Raw genomic sequence first — 20,989 nt, 5'->3', positions numbered from 1 at the left:
CAAATACAGTGATATCTCATTTATATACCTCTTGCTGTTACTTCATAGTTGAAGCTCCAGAGTAACTACCTTGCAGTAATTTATAGGGTTAGATTTCTTTGATGTGCATGCCTAATTCTGGAGCTTTTTGATCTGCAACTCTGGGTTTTGAATAATTCTGTTGTAATCAGTTTGCTTGTATATTAGTGAAATAGTGTTTCATCCCTCATTCTGATATTTTTGTTTTGTTACATATACATTATATGTACCTGTTTTGATATGTAATTTGCTTTGTTAGAAATGCTGGAATTATTTTAGACTTCATTTTGTCTCCCCTTTAAATTACTTGTCACTATGCCATTTCAGGGAGCAGCAAAAGTTTTGGCATAAAAAAACCCCTGGAGAGCCAGATTTAGAAAATAATTAGAAGTGGGTAGTGTAGTAATTAAGTATGGCAATGGTTCATTGTGGACAGAGCTCTTGCAGTGGAATGTGTTTAGAAGGTGGAATTACCTAGCTGGCTCTGGAGTCATGGTGTGTGGCACGGAACAAGCTCACGTTTCAGTCTGGGGGTCAAAGACAAGGCTTGTTACCTTCCTGCCTACTTGTCAAGTTACAAGTGAAATTATTGCCTCCTCTGTCTGCTTGAATGTGTGCAGGCAGGAACACCCCTCCAGTGGATTATCTCCTTCCTTCCTAATCCCTGCATGCTGCAGATGCAGTTTTGCCAGGCTCTGTAATCCCAGTGTCCTTGTCCCAGCTGTCCTGCCTGCCAGACTCTGTGCCACTCTCCTTCATTAATAATGTCACGCAGGGAGTGCACCCAGGCTCAGTGCAGGTGGCTCCTGTGAGCATCCCAGAGAGGGCCTGAGGTCAGCCAGTGCTGGCTACTTGGGCTCTCAGAGGTTTGAGCATTACCAAATACAGCATTTTGGAAAGGCATGAAAAGTTATGGGGCAAAGAATGGTGAAAGGTGTCCGAAAGTTGAAATTATCTGCCAGTGTTGCAAAATTCACCATAAAACTTAGCATGTGTTAAAAGTGGGTTCTTGTATAAAAATCTGCAGATGGTTATCTTGTTGGAGATGCATTGGGTTATGAGCTTTGCGCTTTAAATTTATTTTTCATTCTTAAACTCTCAAGTGTTAATAGGTATTAAAGATGTTTAGATTGTTGTAAAAAATGCATTGGTGTCTAAGTTAATTTGTAATTGCTCTAAAGTTAAATATTTTTAGGAATGGTGTAGAAGAATTTATTTATACATCAAGGTTCATCTTACCATTTCAATATCTTTGCTTATATCTTGTTTGCTTATTTGGTGTTCCAGTCTTGGGATTGGGGAGTTTTTATGTAAGATGATGATGATTATATTTTAAGTGTTTGGAAAGTATAAATAAGCCAGGCATTCTCAGATGTCATAATAAAAGCAGGTGGGAATCTTTTGGGTTGCTTTATACAGCAATAAAAACTTCACCCCCTTCAGGGAAAAAAAAAAAGAAAATAATATTATTTTTCTTGCATTTTAATTTACATATGTAGGATATCTGTACATTATATAGATGTTTGTCATGATGGGGTTTGTTCAAACAACTTCAGTAAATTTACACCCTAATCTTTAATGAGGAGTGTTTATTCAATCTGCAGTTGGATAAACTAAGTGTTTATTATGATTTGTAGAGGATTCTATTTGTTGTTTGACATGAACAGCAAATTCAAGTTTTGTATGCACCTATGGAAGAAAAACTTTCTGAGCATTGATTCTGATATATTGTTACACATATCATTTATTTTAAAAACTGACAAACAAAAGGCAAAACCAAGAAAAGAACCCTCAAAACTATATTAGATGGTAATGGCATGGTTTATTACTTCTGTTCCAGCACTGAAAGGTTTTCATGAGCCTTTTAAAAATTGTGATTGCATAAGATAGTTTTATTAAAAGCTGATTAATATGACTGGGAAGAATGTGCCTGTGCATATTTGATATTAAAGAGCATCCAAACAGTCAGATCATGAGAAGAGTTCTTAATTTTTATTAAGCAATTTGTACTGTCTGGATATTTTTACATGTAAATGTACAAAAAGGTATACTTAAACTTCTAAAGTACCAGTCTATAAGGATCTTGGTTTCCCGCTTTTGACGTTATTCTGAACATTATTGGAATTCAGAACACAGCATTAATTTTTTTTCAGTTTGGTGTTTTGTTAATTTTTAATTGTTTATTTGGTGATGGTGGTTTTTTGTTATTTTGGTGGGGGTTTTTTTGTTTTTAATGGTACCCTTGCTCTTGGGTAGACTAAAGAAACTTTGATTGGTACCACTTTGTAGACGTGGAAGAAAAAGTAGCTTAAGAACATGCAGTTTATATGAATATATCGTGCTTACTAACTGTAACCTTTTGGTGCTCTTTAGATGTGTTATAAATGACTCAGTTGTTTGAAGCATCAATATTAGTGAGTCCTGATGAGATCATGCAGAAGAAAGAACAGCAAAAAAGAAAGTTGTATGATACAACTAAGGTGTAGAGAAATCCTTTTTTTTCCTGAATGTCAGATTCCTTCATTCAAAACACAGCAAATGCTCTGAAGCTCAAGACAGATATGGCAGGTCATTTTATAGTGTTACTTCTCAAGGCAGAGCACTTTAGAATGTAGTGGTATTACCTTGGGATTTCTAGTTTTGGAATTCCTGGCAAACTAGAAGCTTCTACATGCAAGGTGTGTGAATATATATACAAGTTCTAGCTACTTTTTAAAAGCTTACTATGATCCTTATAAGCCTGATTATTTTCTGGCATAAATCAGACTGGATAAGGAGTGAATTTGTTTTGCATAGGCACGTGCTTACCTAATCATTTAGATGATTAAGCAAGGTATTTTTCCCATCTGGAATGAGTTTATTTGGAGCAAAGGGATTTTTGGAGCATGTCTAACTATTTTCTTCTTTTTTCCTTTTCCAGTAGAATTCAAATTATTCTTACCTGACTTAAAATGGAAATTCAGTTCAGGGCAGAATCCTGTTCCCATATGTGGTCAACAGCCAGTACTAGAAACAGAGTAAGAAAAGGTGTATTTATCAGTGGAAAACTGTCACATAAATATCTGAAAATTAGTACATATTTCTCTGTAGTGACATAATTACAAAGTAGGAGCCTTTCATAAGGTGCAAAACTTTCACTTTCAGTTGCTTGAAGTGATGTGTGTTGCTTCTGAGCTGGGCAGCTTGTAATGGATGTTATGATCTTAAAGGTGTTCTCCAACCTAAATGGTTTAATCAATGTATGGAAAATCGTTCCAAACCAGCTTCCTGTGGTTTTGTTCAGTTCATGTGCATCACTGCTGCTGTGCTAAAAGGCAACAATTCTTTTACTTTTTAGCATGAATTAGTCCCTAGAGAGAAAATATCAATTACTTGAGTTTGCAACAATGCAGTTTCCAGTTTACAGAAAGTACATCTACAGTTATGCTTGTTTGAGATATCAAATTATGTAGTTTAACTGTGGCCACGTTGAGAAAATATTTAGCTTTTAATTAAAACTTTTAAATCCATGCCAGTTGGGCACGATTGCTTCAGGAGACTGTCTGTAAATCTTACCAATTTGGAGTGCACAAAATTAGCGCTCCAGCTCAAATTAAAATTAAAACTCTGAAGTTTTTGACTAAAAGCCACATGCAGTATCAAAATTCTGGGCCAGCCATCCATCCATATGATCTATGCACACGTTTGGATGCCAGGCATTTGCTAGTTCATTTAGATGGGCATAGATTAGTTTGCTGTCCATTCCTTTTTTGATTTTATTTGATCAAGTGTGTGTTAATCAGATAATACCAAATTTATTGATTTATCTTTTGGCCACAGATACACAATCTTGTATTCTTTAGAAGATTGGTATTACTTTGTCAGAGGCACAGATCCCAGTAGTAGTCGCCTATCAAATTTTTGTTTGGGTTTTCTTCCTCATGTTTGAGATGGCTCTGTAAATGGACAGGGACAGACTTGAGCCAATTAATTATAAATCAATTCAATGCAGATTTTTTTGTCAATTCTAGATAGTGATTGAGTATTTTAAAAGTCAGATTGCAGTAAACTATTGCAAGTTTAAATCACTATGATGATTTTTAGTTTGTATTTTTAGTGTTATGCAATAGCTTTCTCCCCAGTTAATCCCTTTGCAGTCTTGGGAACTTGAAATTTGCTATAAAGACATTGGTATGTGTCTGTCAGCACATTCTGTGCCCCTTAAATTGTGCTTCAAAGCAAAATACACAAGTACTCTTAGTACTGTCTTGTTGTGACTGGGGAATCAATTCCATATAATTAGTAGAAGCTCTTTGGACTCTGCAGTTCCCACTCTGTGGTTTGGTGATCATCGTTGCAGTGTAGGCTGCTTGTAAGGGATCAAGACTTGGCTCAAAGTGGGTGTTTGATTGGAAATCTGCAGAACACTTTCTCATTTAAGACAGTTCAGGGAAAAAAAGTGCTGTTATTTCAGGTAGCTCTCTCCTGCTTTACTCAGTACCTGTATCTTTTCTCCCCCTTTTCTCCCTTTATGCTGGATATAGGAAAGATTACTCTGGACTTCTATTCCTGCACCTGCTCCTTTCTATCCCTCTTCATTATGTACCTTCACTGGAGTTTAATCTCTGATTGCCATTGAAGTAACAGCATATGTTAAAATCAAATCAGATGTTTCTCACCAGCATAATATTTCCTAATATTCTTTCCTGTTATTTTATTCTCAGACTGTCTAGCTAGTGACTCATGCTTCTGTGTTCCAAATGTCTACTGAGACAGTAACACTTCTTGATGCAGATCATCAAGATACAATTTGTATATATCTGTACAAAATTATCCAATATAATTCTGTTGTTTTCAGGAGGGCAATTGATAATTGTTATTTCTAAGTCTCTGGGGTTGTGCCTGCACATGTGTTTTTCTTTCTTCAGCTTGTATCTGAATTAGCAACGCATATCAAGTTTCATTGACTTGGTGGAAACCCAGAGCAGTGAGTTCTGAGAGTTCTTGCACTGCATCATTGTCACCCAGGCTACATCTACATTCCAATAGGAGATTTTGTTGGTGTGGTACTGAACCCATGAAGGTGCCTTTTCCCGTTTTATCATTCATGCTAGTTAAAATGCAGCAGGTATTTTATTTCTTGTAATTTCTTTCCGTAATTTTTTTTTCCATGCTTCCTCTTCCAAGAAATCTATATATTAAAAAGTTTGTATCTCATGGGCTGTCTTACTCATCTGGTGAAAACATGAAGAATAGCCTGCAAGAATAGCAGAACTGGAATTGTAGAGGCTTCCACTGGTATATAAGTTTGGGCTGAAATGATGAGGCAGTCGTTGATTTTGAATAAGTTTGATAGTTTAAAATATAAGCGTTTGCATCAGCTTTTTTAAATTTTCATAAATATTTTAATCTATATTTTTGGTTACTCTAAGAAAAAACCTCTTTAAAAACGATTGCCTAGACAGTGCAAACAAGAAGGCATTTCATTCTATATTCTGGGCAATTTGGTGTTTTGGTCTAGGTTGTTTAACCAGACTTTATTGAAATCTTTTGATAACATTGTCTGGTATAATAAACCTAGTACAACTATTTTTCTTGCTACTTAAGCTCTTGAGCTGGTTATCATCATCTTTTGCCTTCATTGTACCAGATTAGTAAGGTCAGTCTTGTCCTTCTCTCATCTAAATACTGATTGTTGTCACATTCTTGTCTGAAGTAAGTTCCTACGTGGTTTTCATTCCTCTATTGTGTCTCACTGAAACATGGCATGTTTTTATCTTTAGTTTTCAAGATCTCTTAGGTCTTACCTCAGCTTACTCTCTGTGAAATCTGTCCTTCAGGGCTGGTCTGGTAGCTGACATCTCACATAGAGTGTTGATTTTCATGAGCTCCATATTGACTTGTCCAAGACAGTCTGACCTATGAGTGTCTCACAAAGCTGTCACTTATTTCTTAGAATTTAATTTTCTTTTTCTTTGTTGAACAGTAAACAGCTTCCACCCATCCCAGGAAAAGTAGTTCCATAAAACAAGGGCTGGGGGGAGCGGGAGCAAATTCTTTATGTTCCCCTAAATGAGACTTCTATCTACCATAATAACTGTTATTTCTTGCCATTTCCTTATAATCCTCATCAGTGTCTCTGTGCTTTGAGGTTTTGGCTGGCAATGGTTCGAGTTTTAGTTTTGGGACTTTATGGTTCTGGGTTTCTGCTAGGGCTGTTGAAAAAATCCTTTCCTACAAAATCATTAAGGCACTTTAGAACTAAAATTTTTTTGTTTTTTATTTGTTTTTCCTGGAGAGAGTGTGAGTCTCATTTCTGTATTGTAACAGAAGGGCTTCCCTGAGGTATGGAAGTAGGCTGTCGGTGTGGAAAAATAGCATGTCAGGCATCCCTTAGCTGAGGGGTGTAAATGATCAGAAATTGTCCACTCACTGGTGAAGTCACCTGGAAGATACAGAAAAAAAAATTATAAGCAGACAAAAGCTTCTAACAAATGAGAGTGAAGGAAGGTGTAGCATGTGAAAAGAGCTTTCACATGATTAATGCTTTAAAGAAGAGAGTTATGAGTTGTGGCTCTGGTTACTAGGACAGAAGAAGAAATTGAATCCTAAGTGGTTTATATGATAGAAGCTGGCAATACCATGAGCATATATTTATAGGTGGGTTTTATTGTCTCCTTTTACTGCAAGACCTCTAAATTACTTTTTTGTTGCTGGCTGATTTAATTATATAATAAATTTTGTTGGCGTTCTTGTCAGCTCAATGGAACAACCCTTTATTTGTGATCAGTTTAGATATGAAGTAAATCTAAGAGCAGAAAGGACTCTGAAGGCACAACTTAATCTCATCAAAATCAAGTTTTAATGAAGACATAAAAGCTAACTTACTTTTTTGGTTACTGTTATTTGTGCATTGCTGAGGTTGTTTAAACTTCCCCTCAACACTCCTACAAGATAAATTTTGCCTAATTCTGTAGGAAGTAAAAACCAATTTTCTGAATATTTTTAATTTGAGAAAAATGTCAAAATCAGTCATGTCATCTTTGAGAAAGAGAAAATTGAGACCTTCTGATGCTGTGAACTAGTAATTCACCTTGATGATGCCAGTTAAGTCAAGAATGCTACTTGTTGGAGGAATACAGCTTAAATCAGGGAATCAGAGTTACATAAGAGGAGGAAGGTTTCATATGTGGAAAAGTAGTAGACAACTCTTTATTTGTTTATGGTTGCTTTTTTTTTTTTAATTGGGCAATTCTTTGTAATTTTTACCTGAGTTCAGTTTAATGATGCATTTCAGGCGGAAGACTCCAACAGAACAATGAATGCGTGACATTGTATGCCAGTAATCTAAATAATGCTTAAAACATAAAGACGGTAGGATTTCTGAAAGAAGAGAGTATAATTTTATTTTGGTTTGTAACAGATTTTATAATCTGCTAAATGCAGCATACATTCTCTTTCATTTATTTTTGTAGGTAGCTGGCTCCCCCTTTCTTTGTCTAGTTTGGAAGAGTCAGACTGTGTGCTGTTATAATGATTCTTTTTATTTGATATAGCTCTATCTTTCTCAATTATCTTAATTTAAAAGCATTAAGGAATAAAGCTCCAGAACACTGTAAGGAGGAAAATATTTTTAAATCCAGAGAAATTATGGGTTCTCAGATACATCCCTTAAAAAACTAACTCCCAGGTTGTCTTGTAATGTGGTTTAAATGACATTAACTTTTTCTCCAGGGTGTTTGATTATTAGTATTGAAGAATGGGTGAAAAGTGCAGTGGAGAATATTAAGGTGCATATTACTACAAATCAATATTCACTTAAGTTCTTACCTTAGCATCCATGATTGAGGAGTGCCCAGTGTTCATGCTGCAATGAACTAGATGCTCAGTTCAGTCCAGCAGAGCTCTTGCAACTGTACAGAGAAGCTTTTCCTCTGATGGGAGAGGAGAGGGGGAGTTATATAAACAGTAGGCTTTTATGAATTTGGTCAAGATTCTAAATCACTTAGGTATTGCAGGTTTCTAGATTACAGTAATGGGAAACTGAAATACAGAGAATTAAAAGTAGAAAGACTTCTGTAATTTATCTGTTTTCAAACGTGAGTTCTGTTGTTGTTTTTTTATTTTAGTGTCTACTGTAGTTCTAGTGCTGTCTACATTGAGACACAAGTCCATGCAAGAGGTCATATATGCATTCAAAATGTTACCTCTATGTGACTCCAGCCATTAGATGGTTAAAGTGCTGTATGAAGAAGTTTAGCATCAAATAGCAACTCACTCACTTAGAAGACATGCTGCAGGGACTAATCTTGGATCTTAATGAAATAAAATGAATTTTTTAGCGGACCAGCAATCAAAGATGAGGTTGGTCAATAAAATACTTTTGCAGTCATGATGGCAGTGAAGCAATGAATGCCTCTGTGGTAATTGGAGATAAATAGGGGCAGGCTGTAGTGGAGAGAGGGGGCACACTGGAGCTATATGGAATAGAACCAGACTGGAAAGGTGAACACCTGGTTAGTCCTTTACACTAAAAAAACCCAATAAAATATTAAAATAAAGTTGGAAAACTGACTTCATGCTACAACACAATTAATTTTTAGAAGTGAATGCTCTAGAATTATCAAGGCCAAAAGCTTAAACCTTCAAAGAAAGACATGATCGGGTGTCTGGAAGGTTTCCTGCTTCTCTTCTGCAGGAGGGTTTTCCTCAGCTGTTGTGTATTGTGGTCAGACTTCCCCTTCTTCCCATTTTTCTTGGGTGGTGTGGTTCTCCAGACAGGTATGACAATGAAGAGAAATTCAGGACAGTAATGTGTGGCTTACTCCCCTTTCCCAGTGCAGTGGCAATGAATAAGACATTAGCTGGGTATGTTTACTTAATGATCAGCCATTAGCAATTGGCTTCTCATGCCTCTGGTTGAGCTTAATGAGGGGTTTTTACAACACCCATTTTGGTGTTACCTTAAAATCAAGAAGGTCTCTGCAAACAAGTACTCTTTCTCTGTGTTCTGGTCTGTTCTATGAGGATAGATGGGAGGTGGGTGTTCTGGGCTTATTTCCTGTAGCTGATGTATAAGGCCACATGAGCCTCCTGGCAAATACCAACTAAACTGAGTAAAACTTTGGTGCGTGAAATACAAGGTGCTGTGTGTCAGGGGTAATAAATATATCTTCATATACATATATATATATATAAATACATACACACACGCATACGTGTATATATAAAATGATAGTTCAGTTGTAAATTATAACATAAAAATGTGAGTTGCTAGCAGGGTGATTCAGCACACTTAACATTTTTCATCCACATCCATGAGGGCTTCTTTAAAATACCATTTGTTGAAAATAATTCTGCAGGTTACTTGCAGAGAAGTTGGAGACAGAGAAATTTGAGGCAAGACAATGCTGTGGGGAGATGGGATGAGAAGGGAGGAGGGTGGTGGGGTCCAATCCCCCACCATTGCATTGACTGCTTATGTTACAGTGGGCACGCCTGTACCACTACTGGGCAACAAGAGCCTGCACAGAAATGTGGGCATCATCACTTTAATGTGGGCATAGAAGAAACTAATAGAATTCCATGATTCATTATTTAAAATGCTTCCATTCAAAAGAGAAAAGTGCTTTGTTTTTACAGCCTTAAAGTAAAGCCTTATATTCTTTCCAGTTTGAATTATTGTTTTTCAAATTATACGCTGAACTTACTGGGCATAAATTACTTGGAAGTGATGTTTCTATAATCCAGGCCTTTTGGTTAATTGTGTGTGCATTTATTGTTTGCCATTGTACCTCTTCTCTTCTTTTGCCTTTCATTACTGAAATTATTTCCCAGTTTGATGGATTTCCAATGTATTTGAATGCTTGGTTCAGTACAGCCATTTGTTTTGTTGCTTTTATATTAATGTTAGTATTATTAAATTATGGCAATATTATTTTTTATATATTTTAATGTTTTTATATTTTTAGTGTGGAAGTTTAAAATCTATCTAGATTGTTCTCTTTTAAGTAACTCTACTTGAAATTTGAACTTTTTACAAAGTAACTATTCTTGCTTATGTTTGTGTAGGGGAAAATGCAGCGTTGCACTTCTGAATGAGACAGAATCTGTGCTGTCATACCTGGAGAAAGAGGTAATTGTGATTTCTGTTCAAGTAAATATTAGGATAAGTTTATTTTTCTCTCTCTATTTTTAACAAATGGTCAAACAATACTTTGAAAATCACATCTTGGATGATAGGTTAAAAAAATTATGTTGTTCACAACACTGATTTAAACAATATTATTTGATAAACAACTTAATTGACACACTTAAATGATAGGTTTATTACGAATCTGTTCGTATTTAGAAAATTATTAATTTGAAGTAATTAATATGGCATCTTACAGTTGAAAATATAGAGGTGTTTTCCTGTAGCAGATACTGAAGGAGGAATTCACATGGTGCTTTTTTTTCCTCCTTATTATTTCCTTTTATCGTATGGAAAGTATCTCCTCATCGCCCTCTGGAAGATACTGAGGATGCTTAGCTTTACCAGAGAGGAAGAAAATTCCCCAAGAATTTGAAAGATTGCAAAATACCTTTAAAAGAAACATTTTTTTTGGAGTGTCTTAATATAACATCAGGAAGGCAATATTTTCTAAATGAAATTAGCATGTCTTTATTTTTAAATTTCTACACCAAACCACTGATAATCAGTAAAAATATGTTTAAAAGCAGGACTTGGCCTATACTTATGTGACTATACCACATTTGCCAATGCCGTTTTAGTGCCTGAGAAGGGTTTACAAAGAGTGTTTTATTTATTTTGAGATTAATTTATAATGGGAAGTCAGTATGGTTGAGATACTTATGAGTGCACACTTGTTAAATTCAGTAAGCATCTAACATCAATTCTCTTCAAATCAATTGATATATTTTTGTGTACGGATCTTTTCACTATTGCTCTGTTCTGAAGTAAGTCCTAACAATGAGAGAAGTCTTAATTATCCTTTTAAAAGCATTCATCAAGCATCTGTATTATACAGAATAAAGATTTATGTACCAAATCTGTGTTCTGTAAAGTATGCAAATTTCCAAATGGAAGGTGTTACAAATTTGCAAACCTAATTTTAAAAATTATTGTGCTGTTGCAAACATGTCTCTTTTTTTTTTAGGATACCTTTTTTTATTCACTGGTGTATGATCCATCATTGAAAACACTTTTAGCAGACAAGGGAGAAATCAGAGTGGGGCCTAGATATCAAGCAGATGTGCCAGACATGCTTGTGGAAGGTAAATACTTGATCTCTGAGTAGTGAAAAAAATAAAAGTCGTCATATTGCCTTATTGCTCATGCTGACTTTCTGAACTAAGCTAATACATAGAGGCAGACAAAGTGAGATGGTAGGTCTGAGAAAATTTATGAACACCAGTAGATATTATGGAAAAAGAAAGGATACTTGAATAGCTGTTGAAAATATGTTCATTTCCAGTCTGTGCATAGGCATTTTATATTTGTTTATTTGATTATATGCTCTGGTTAGTTATTTAATATAGGCTGCATTGAGAAAAGATGTTAAGGACCAACCCATCTATAAAATATTGACACTGTAGTAAAACAAGTGGAAAAGATATTTCTTCTTTCCCTTTTAAAGCAGACAATGCATAGAGAATTCAGGTCTTTGTGTCTTCTTATTTCAAAATATTGCCTTTTTTCAAGCATCTTGTCTCTTGTAGCAGGATTGAAACAACTCTTTTTAGCCTTGGCATAGCTTTAAATTCACTGATGTTTTTTAAATTTTATTTTATTTATTTATTTATAACCTAGCACAACTACCTATGCCTCTTTTGCTACATAGAACTATTATTTTAAATAAAATTTCAAGTAAAATAATTATTTATGATTTGGATCATATTTAAGAAGCATGAGTCACTATGTCTTGTTATGTTTACAACCATGTTTGCTAATTAAATTAAAAAAGAAAAATGTTTCTTTGGAAGTGTCTAGATTCAGATACTGTTTTCAAGAGTCATGGTATTTCTTTAAAAAGAAAGGATTATGTGAGAAGAGCATCACTTGCAGTAAGTCCAAGGAGTTCTGAATGCCCCAAATAGATGTACTTGTAACCTTAAATGTTGTATTTTCTATTCATCATGATCTACTTTTTTTTGGTGCTATACTTTTACTTGAACAAAACCCCCTATTATTTCTAATTTCTACAGACCTTATTAAATAAATGTGTGAAACAAGAATAATTTGATTTCTGGCAAGTGGCAGATTATTTTACAATGAATGCTATTTAATAGATCACCTGCATTATTATTCTGACTTTTCATTTAATAACCAGAAATAGACTATAGGAAGTGACTTTGGGTTTGTTTATAAAATGTGCAGACTTGTTTCAGAACAGGTTTATGAATCGATTATGATCCACTGCTATTCTTGCTGTAAAATGTACCTGCCATAGGGAGAAAACCAGTCCTGTAGATGTTCACATGCTCAGGAGGAAAGCTTGCCAGAGGGCTCATGTGAAAATGGCTGTCTCAATGTGTGTGAGAGGCAACTGGGAAGTTCTGATCTGATTCCCAAGTACCTGGTTGAACTGTAGGGTTTTTAGGATAAGCTAGGGTTGTCTGCCAGGCAGGAAGTATTTTTCTACTGAATTCTTCTTACTTAAATTTCTAAAGACAGAGGTTAATTATGAAATAGTGAATATTAAATATAAAGGAAAGTTTTTCCTGTTCAAATTTTACTTATTTGATTTTTTCTAAAATCCATATTCATTGAAACTAAAGTTACCAAGTTCTTCTGGAGCTTAATGTTTTAAGTCCTTGGTTTAGTTAAAATGAGTAGATAATCTCTCTTGTACTTCATGAAAATATGATTTCATTGTGTCTTACTGTCTTCTTTTCCTCACACCCCACTAACCCCCAAAATGCAATAAGTGGTGCATTCTTCTTGCTGCCTTCAGTAAGAAATGATAAATCCATCAGAGCGAGAAGCACGAGGCTGCCCACAAACCAAGGATCTGTTGGTACGTGGAGCACTTGAGCAGTTGGCTTGGATTAATCTGCACCTATTTCAAGTGGCTGGTGGAAAAAAGAGCTTGGTTTTGGGAGGATCAAAATATCTAAATTATGGTAGTTTGGACTGATTTTATTCTAAATGTTTCCATAGCCCTCTGACCTAGGAGTAAAAACAAAAGATGATTCAGTTGTTGCTGTGTCTTTATATAAGCTGATGGCCTGGAAGTTAATCCATTCGCTGTCAAGCCTTTTCTTTCATAAAAACAAATCTAAACAATGTTTAAAATTAATAGATTAGAAAAGTTATATTTGGAAACTATGGGATTCTGTAAAGATTTTTTTGTCTTTATGTACATTTTTCAGCCTGTAATGATAAAAGTGGCTAGTGATCTCTATCTCCAAATTGTTATGCTCTAATGGGTAACTCTTGAGAAGTATAGAGCCGTCACCTGAAGTCAAAAGAGAGAATTTAGGCAACATCTTGTCAGTTCAGAAAAATCAGAGTTTATATCATCTAGTAATAGTATTATTAGATGATATCAAATAAAAAACATTCCTGAATTTGTTCACAAATAAAACTTGTTCTTTAATCTAAAGGAAGAATACCTTTTTGAAGGTGGTTGGTAGGCATATTTTATATTTACAGAAAATCCCCAAAACAAACAAAAAGATAAACAAATCCAAGATTCACACACCATCCATTGTTTTATTTTCAAAGTTACTGGCATATAAATCCAATTCAAATGATTAAAGACAGTTTAGATTAGCTTTCACAAGACCAGTCACAACATGGCTGAAAAGTAAAAAGAAATTCTCCAAACATGAAATTAATTTGTTGTAAATCCAGTGATGAATTCTAGTAGATTAAAAATTAAAAATGCTTGTACTTTCTCCATATTGTGGTAACTTATGTTTTATCTGGATAGATTATGATGTGTTTGTTTTGATTTTTTTTTTTGTGCCTATTGGACATTTATGTGTGATTTTTGTAGGAATAGATTTTTTTTTCCTTGCATTGATGTTGCCATTTTTGCATCCTTGAGTAAAATGTACTGCAAACCCAGGTGACTAGGTCAAACTTTGGATAATGCAGCATATCTGCTTCTCCCTGCCCCAGAGGTGTATTGGATAAATTTGTATTGCTCTTTAATTTTTGAAACAAAAAGAGCACTTACTTTCATAAGACTGAAAGGTTTATTAAAATCAAGATGCTTGATAAAGTCTTCCAGATTCAACTGTTATCTGTTTTTCCACTTTAGGATATGTTAAATCATAAATCCTTTCACAATTGCAGTAAACAAATGTAAACAAAGTTTAAATTTGGTTGAAAATGCATAAGCCTTGTAAATCCATGCCACTTTTGTTTGTAATGATGTAGCTAAATCATTTAGATCACACATGTAGTGAAGACTGTAACTTTGGAGAAAGACCAGAGCAGATTTCTTTCCACAGTCTCTTCTGACTTTTGTTGACACCATTCTTGGGAGTAAAACTTGGGAGTAAAAGTTGTCAGATTTGAATGATTTTATGGTTGTGTGAAGTCTTTTGTCCCCCCAGTGCCAAGTGTTACAGTCTGTCTCTACTCTAGTTTGGAGATTTTGAGTCTTTTTTGTTGCTTTAAATATGCTGATAGAGAGGAGACTGTTCTACAGCATTGACTGAAATTCTGGCTAGCAGGGTACTGAAGAATGTCCTTTCTTTGAACAACACATTCTCCAGTGGCTTACCCTGTGGATGTAGCACCTTGTTTCCACATCTCTTTCCAGTGTGGGGTAACATTCTTCTCCTCTGTGCAGAGCAAGAATAAAAAGGTTTATCTCTGAGAACCAAAAGCATGAATTTGGGCAAGGAGTGTCTTTTTTCTGTGGAGCATCCCTGCTCCTCAGCACAGGAGCAAGGTATCTGGTTCTCTGCATGTGATGGCCAGAAGCTGCTGTGTGGTGCACTCACCTACAGTGTTTGATCAACAAGTTGTAAAGCCTGTGACTAGTAGCTTCAATAAGCAAAGCTAAAAGCCCTAAACAAGCAGAACAAAACCCTATACAGTGTTGGTATTGGCAAGTCATTATTAATGTTGTTACTTGGTTACAAGGCATACTTTTATAAATTGTTCTGAATATGATCAAATTGTTGTCACCTTTAACTAGCAAATTTTATTTAGTTGTGTTTTATGTACGGGGAGATTGCACCCAGGCAAACTGGTTTAGATTCTTGGTAGACTTTTTATATAACATTGAATCTTGTCTCACAGCTTTAAAATCCAAATGTTTTTAAAATTCTGGCATTTCAACCAGTGTCTCATGCAGTGCAATAACTGATGCAGTGACAGTTTGTTTTACACAGTTGGCTAAAAAAGCAGAGAATGAGAGAGAAAAAGTGCTAGCATGGCATTAGGGATATAGTTTATGAAGTAGGATAATGATTAAGAATGGGAGAAACGGGAAATTTTTTTGCTCTGTAGGAGTGCTTCTAATGCCTTGTTTTTCCTGTCACATGCTTGTGCTGCTCTTTCTGCCTCATGCATGCCATCATAGGCCTAACTGCAGCTGTCACACAATTTAAATGGATTTACACAAAATAAAATGCATGACAGCTTAGCTAAACAAGCACAATTGCAGTCATGTTGCAAAAAAGGAAGCCAGTTGTTTACAGTAACCTCATTGGCCAAATCAGAAGTTTCTTAAGTAATGCTTACTTTTCATTCATTCATGGTGTTGTGAATCAAGTGCAAAGGCTGCAACCAAGTCAAAAAAAGGTCTTCTGTCTGTCAAATCTCTATTAAAACTTACAAAGCAAAGGATATTTTCTAAACAAATCTAACAAAAAATTTTATCATGACTGCATTATAGGCGTGATATGTAAGTCTAGTGAAACTGTCTGCATTAATTCTCTGGCAAAAAATATCCCAACCAAACAATTGTATTTTTGAGAAAATATCACAATTTGGAATAAGTTTCCTATGATTTTTTAAAAAAAGTGATTTATCAAAATAAATTTTCTGATGTTGCATTTGATTTTGTTTACCAGGACGTGGTACAACAGTGTGGTGCTAGGCAATGTACGATGTTTAAGTGTTGAAATCAGGATTTTCAATAAAACAGCCCAGCAGTGAGGAAGGACCATGTGAATCAGACCATCAGCTGTTTGCTAGTTTTCTTAAAATTTGTTTAAAGCCTATTAGAAATCCAATAGGCTGTCACCTTGAGCTTCCTCATGAACCTCTATGATCCTTTTTTAGTACTTCAGTACTTGTAAAAAGTACTTATAAAAAGCCTTCAGTACTTACAAAAAGCCTGTTGACCATTGTGTCTTGGTTGCAATTTTGCTTGATTTGGCTAGCATGGCTGTGAGCTTTGACTGTGCTTAGTTGCCCACATTTTTTCTTTAGCTCACATTCCCTCCTTCACACCCTAGGTATAACACAACTTGCATCTCGATTGGTAGCTGTTGTATTCCTAAAATCCTGTAGAAATCTGGAGAAGATTCTTGTCCAAACTCAAGTAGCTCGTTGCTGTTCATAGTGTATAGTTGTTCTCCATAAGTATAGGAAATTTATTTGGGAATGAAGGGGCTGAGAGAAGCAGCTCTGTGGTAAAGTCCTGTGGTGCTGGCAGGCAGGGAGGGGATGTCAGCCAGCACTGGGGTCTCGTGTTCCCCTGGGCAGCATCCCCAGCCAGCCACATGCAGGGTTATCTGAGCAGGGGAAGTGTTTATTTTTAAAAGGTTTTTTTTAATAATGGTGTGAGGTTTAGTTAACTAAACAGATTATTTAGCTATGATTTTTTTAAAATTTATTTTGAGTTTGGTTAATTTTTTTAGTAATTGTTGTATGCCAATCCACCGCTAACTGTGGATTTTTTGTTTGGTGTGTGTGTTTTTGGTTTTTTCTTTTTTTTTTTGTTAAGGTTTGGATTAAATGTATGAGATTGTATTTTTTGTTTGGACTTAGATGTTTATTAGTTTTTATTTCTATTATAGTCTTATAATTGTGTGTTCTATAGTATTAATAAATTATAAAACTGAGTTGTAGTTCTCTTTTTATAAGGTTTTTAAAGGATAAATTGTTTAATTAAGAAGATATACTTAAATTTTTTTATTTTTAACTTATCTATTTGTGACTTGTGGATTTTTTTATTTAAATATACAATACTACTTAAGCTTATGAAAAAGGTGAAAAGGATAAAGAAGGAGGATTAGCTTCTGCTTTAAAACTTCTATTTTGTTTTATATATATTACTATATCTTAAATCTTTAAGTTTTTTACTGTGATATTGCACACTTCTATTCAAACTACACACTCATAATCTCAGTTTTATCGTGCAGTTTTGGAAACTTTCTTTATGGCTTCAGGTTAAAGGTAGTGTTTTCTTGGGGGTCAGTGTCTGTTAGTGCAGAAAGTTAAATTTCAGCAGCTAGGGTTCCAACAGGGAAGCATCTGCTGGGGATGTTTACTGCCTTCATTGCCTGGGTGCCGCAGCTCCTTGGGGCTCATGGTGCCCGCTCTGAGTGCGCAGCGAGCCAGGCTTGCCTGGGCAGAATGGAGCCATGTCAGAGAGGGACATGGGATGATGGATGCAGGAAGGGTTAGCCTTGAGTTGGGAGATGAGTTTTCAGTTTCTGTGCAGAGATATGTGGCAGGAGCCAAGCGACAAGGCATTGACAAGTATGATGCGGTTTAAAGGTTCATCTGGGGAACTGGCTGCTGGTCCTAATTGAGTGCCCGATTCCGGGCTCTTTGCAAGTTCCTGTTTTCATAGCCTGGAGGGGTGATCTTAGACCCTCATGCCAATGGTCCCCTCCCAGCTGCAGTGCTGTTCCCAGCCCGGTGCTGCTTATCTCTTGCATCTGGGTTAGAACGGAGACCTTAGGGAATTCTTTATGGGGCGGGGATCTGACACTATTGGGTTCTCTCTGGCCGTTGAAAGCAATACAAAGAATGTGGAGCGGGCAAGGAAGAGGAGTAGCCCCTTCTAAGACATGCAGAAGAGGAATTAGAGTCTCTGAAATGGAGGGAGAAACACCCTGTAGCAAAGATGTTCTGTTCAAAGCATTTTTTTTTCTTCTAGTAAATAAAATTGTAAACTGAATGCTGGAGTCCCTCTTGCACACCTGAAAATACCCAATGAGTGCCTAGAAATAGCATTTGCTGTGCAGCTGATTTCATCTTTGAAGCCAAGGCATTTTAGAATTAATGCAGTTCAATTAATTGTGTTCTTGATAGGAAGAAGGGGAGCAGTTGGGCAAATTTAAGCTGCAAATTTTGGATGACATACAGAGAAACTTAAAAGTTTCTAAAATGCTTCTGTTTCAAAAAGAATAAGTTAATTCCTTTAAGGGTGGTTTCTAAAGTTTCACTGTTTCTGTTCTTTTTACCGAAACTCCATTGTAAGAGTATATTATTTTTAATAGACTAAACATACCAAATGGAAACTATTAAACTCAGTCCAAGCCTTTTAATGTTTAAGACTATTGGAATTTCAGGATTTTAGGTTTAAACATGATTACAGGTAATCATGTTTAAGAGGCAGATGAGAAACTCATTTACAATCTGTTTGGATTTTTAATATTATGAAAGTTCAGAATTGCTTAGACTTGGTGTATTGTGTTTTCTGATTCTATAAATGCTTCCCATATAACCAATTTTTTTTTTTTATTTAATTGATAAAAATATACCTTAGATTAGTGAAATTCAACTGTGATCTCACGGGGAGGGATCTGTTCTGTTACTTCGTGGTACAAAATTCTCCCATTTATTATCTGAACCACTGCTGAATTTGAAAGTCACTCATACAGCCAGAGACCTGCAGCAGTCATTTGAATGGTGCATCTGATTTTCTTGTCAAAAGTCTTGTGCTGGCTTATTTCTGTTAGTGTTGATGTAGTTGCAATGCTTCAATGCTGTTGTGAGAGGATAATAATCAGTCCTTTTTTTAAAAAAACCCGTTGATATGAAATAGTTTTAGAAGGTTCTGTATTCAAATATTTCAGTTAAAAATTGGACAGCCTGATACTGAGGACAGACTAATGTGTGTTTGTGAGGAATATCTGACAGGATAAACAAATATTGTGTCATTGTGTCCTATTGATTTCCAGAAAATATGGTCTGTAATTTGTGCTAAGTGATCACTTTTTTTGACAGTTGCTGGATATTAACTGGACATATTAATACAGCAAGTAGTTCTTAAAAATAAAATTCAGAAAATATTGCCTTTTTTTTCCTGAGTTCAGTGTTTCACAAATATCATCTGTCTAACCTTTTGTTTTTAACTGGCTTTAAAAAATCATGAGGCCTCATAATTTTGAGGCCATGTTAGTGTTTCCTTTGTGAGTGAAACAAAGTGCTGTTACAAGAATGAGTAAGTGGAATTAGAGTAAACCCAGCTGCTTAGGTGTGATCAAAGGAAGAGTTGCTTTCCTTGTGCACCCACAGAAGGCGACAACAGCAGCACCTTTAGGCTCTTCCATCAACAGTATGTGAGGGAAAGGTTTTTGTGGAAAAAGCTGTCAACCATAAAGTTATTTCTGGATGGGGTTGAGGAACTAGTGTGTCTACTCACTTGCATATCTGCCTTGTTCTACATACAGCAAATTGGGAGTTCACAGTCAGTGTCTCTAACCAGTGTTCTTGTCAATTCAAGATGACTTTATGGGATCCACAGAGCAGAAAGCAAAGCTCCAAGTCTGAAATAAAAAAAAAAAATACCTTTAGGGGCAAGTACAAAAGGAGATGGTTATGCCTAACTCAGGTTTGCTTTCAGATGCCTAGGAACCTTGTAGAAAGTGATTCCACCAAGTTCAGTGTGAAATGCATTGAATTTTTATATTTGACTGAATCTGGTAAATCAGCAGCAAAATAAATGATAACTTCAAAATATTGGTTAGAATCTTGGTTCAACTATAAGATGATGGCTTTCTATTTCAATGCTTTTTTCAGAAGGAATGCATGGAACAAAAGATATAACAAATAGATTTAGGAGTTCCTATTTGTGGAAGCTGCAGTAGAATGCCAAACATAACAGGTGTGATGGTGCTAACGCTGTAAGACTCACCTTTATGGTCAGAATAGAAAAAAAATGTTGCTGAGACTTATTCATCTCAGCTGAAAATGTATATTTAAAATTGATCAGATATTTAGATGAGATGAATCTCAACAAATAATAAAAATTCCTCGTTATATATGCTCAAATATATTTTGTTCTCAAATGGGCTTTCTGTTGGTTGCACTTTTGATTTTGAGTTAACATGAATTTTTTTTCTATAGTACCTTCTAAAAGTAGGAGCTGTTCAGGGTTAGCCAATTGAAACATGGTAGTCCCTTGTCAGATTTGAAGATTTTTTTTTTAATAAAGCTTGTACAGTAAATTTTGCATAATTAACTGTCAAATGCTTGATTACCACAAACAGTAACACTTTACAATGTTGTTCATGTCAAATTTTAATAGGATTATAATATCCTTTACATCACTTTTGCCAATCTCACTTCTAGGGAGCTGAGTTATTGATTTGTGTACTGGACAATTAAAAGCACATTGATTTAATCTTATCAGTTTTATTAGAAATTAAACGAAACACATGTAAATGGCCTCTTGATTCCTGTTTTCAGGAAGGAATTTGCTTCAGCCTAATCATGCATTTGCAAGGAAAATCTGTAGTTTAGTACTGCAGCCACATGTACTACAAAAGCTCAATTAGGTATTTGAAACTTTGCATTATAAACTATAGTGTTTTATGAAGTGTTTTCAGTGATGTTATTTAAAAATACTTGTTGCCTTCTTGTCCACTTTGTTGAGGTATTAAGTGCATGTATAATTTTGATCAAACAGATCAAAATTATTGTGGTGATGGAAATTTCTGAGCTTCAGTTCTCAGATCATTCACAACTCCTATGTTAGCAGTCATAGGATAGCAGATGATAAGATAGAAGAGTTGGAAATTGTGCTGTTTATCAATTAGATTTTACAGAGATGAGTTCTTTGGGTTG

General features: G+C 35.3%; 1 protein-coding gene across 4 annotated transcripts in view; it reads left to right on the top strand.

Moving 5' to 3' along the window:
- MTA3 (metastasis associated 1 family member 3) overlaps positions 1-20,989 on the top strand; it is a 224,387-nt gene that overhangs the window by 26,348 nt on the left and 177,050 nt on the right. For all 4 annotated transcript variants that reach the window (XM_077175847.1, XM_077175846.1, XM_054629255.2 and 1 more), the window contains exons 5-6: positions 10,069-10,132; positions 11,157-11,274. In XM_077175847.1, the coding sequence (XP_077031962.1) occupies positions 10,069-10,132; positions 11,157-11,274 (182 nt within the window). The remainder of the gene's footprint in view (positions 1-10,068; positions 10,133-11,156; positions 11,275-20,989) is intronic.

The sequence above is a fragment of the Agelaius phoeniceus genome, chromosome 3 (assembly GCF_051311805.1).
Source record: "Agelaius phoeniceus isolate bAgePho1 chromosome 3, bAgePho1.hap1, whole genome shotgun sequence".
Classification (NCBI taxonomy): domain Eukaryota; kingdom Metazoa; phylum Chordata; class Aves; order Passeriformes; family Icteridae; genus Agelaius; species Agelaius phoeniceus.
This window is presented reverse-complemented; position numbering and strand designations above follow the sequence as displayed.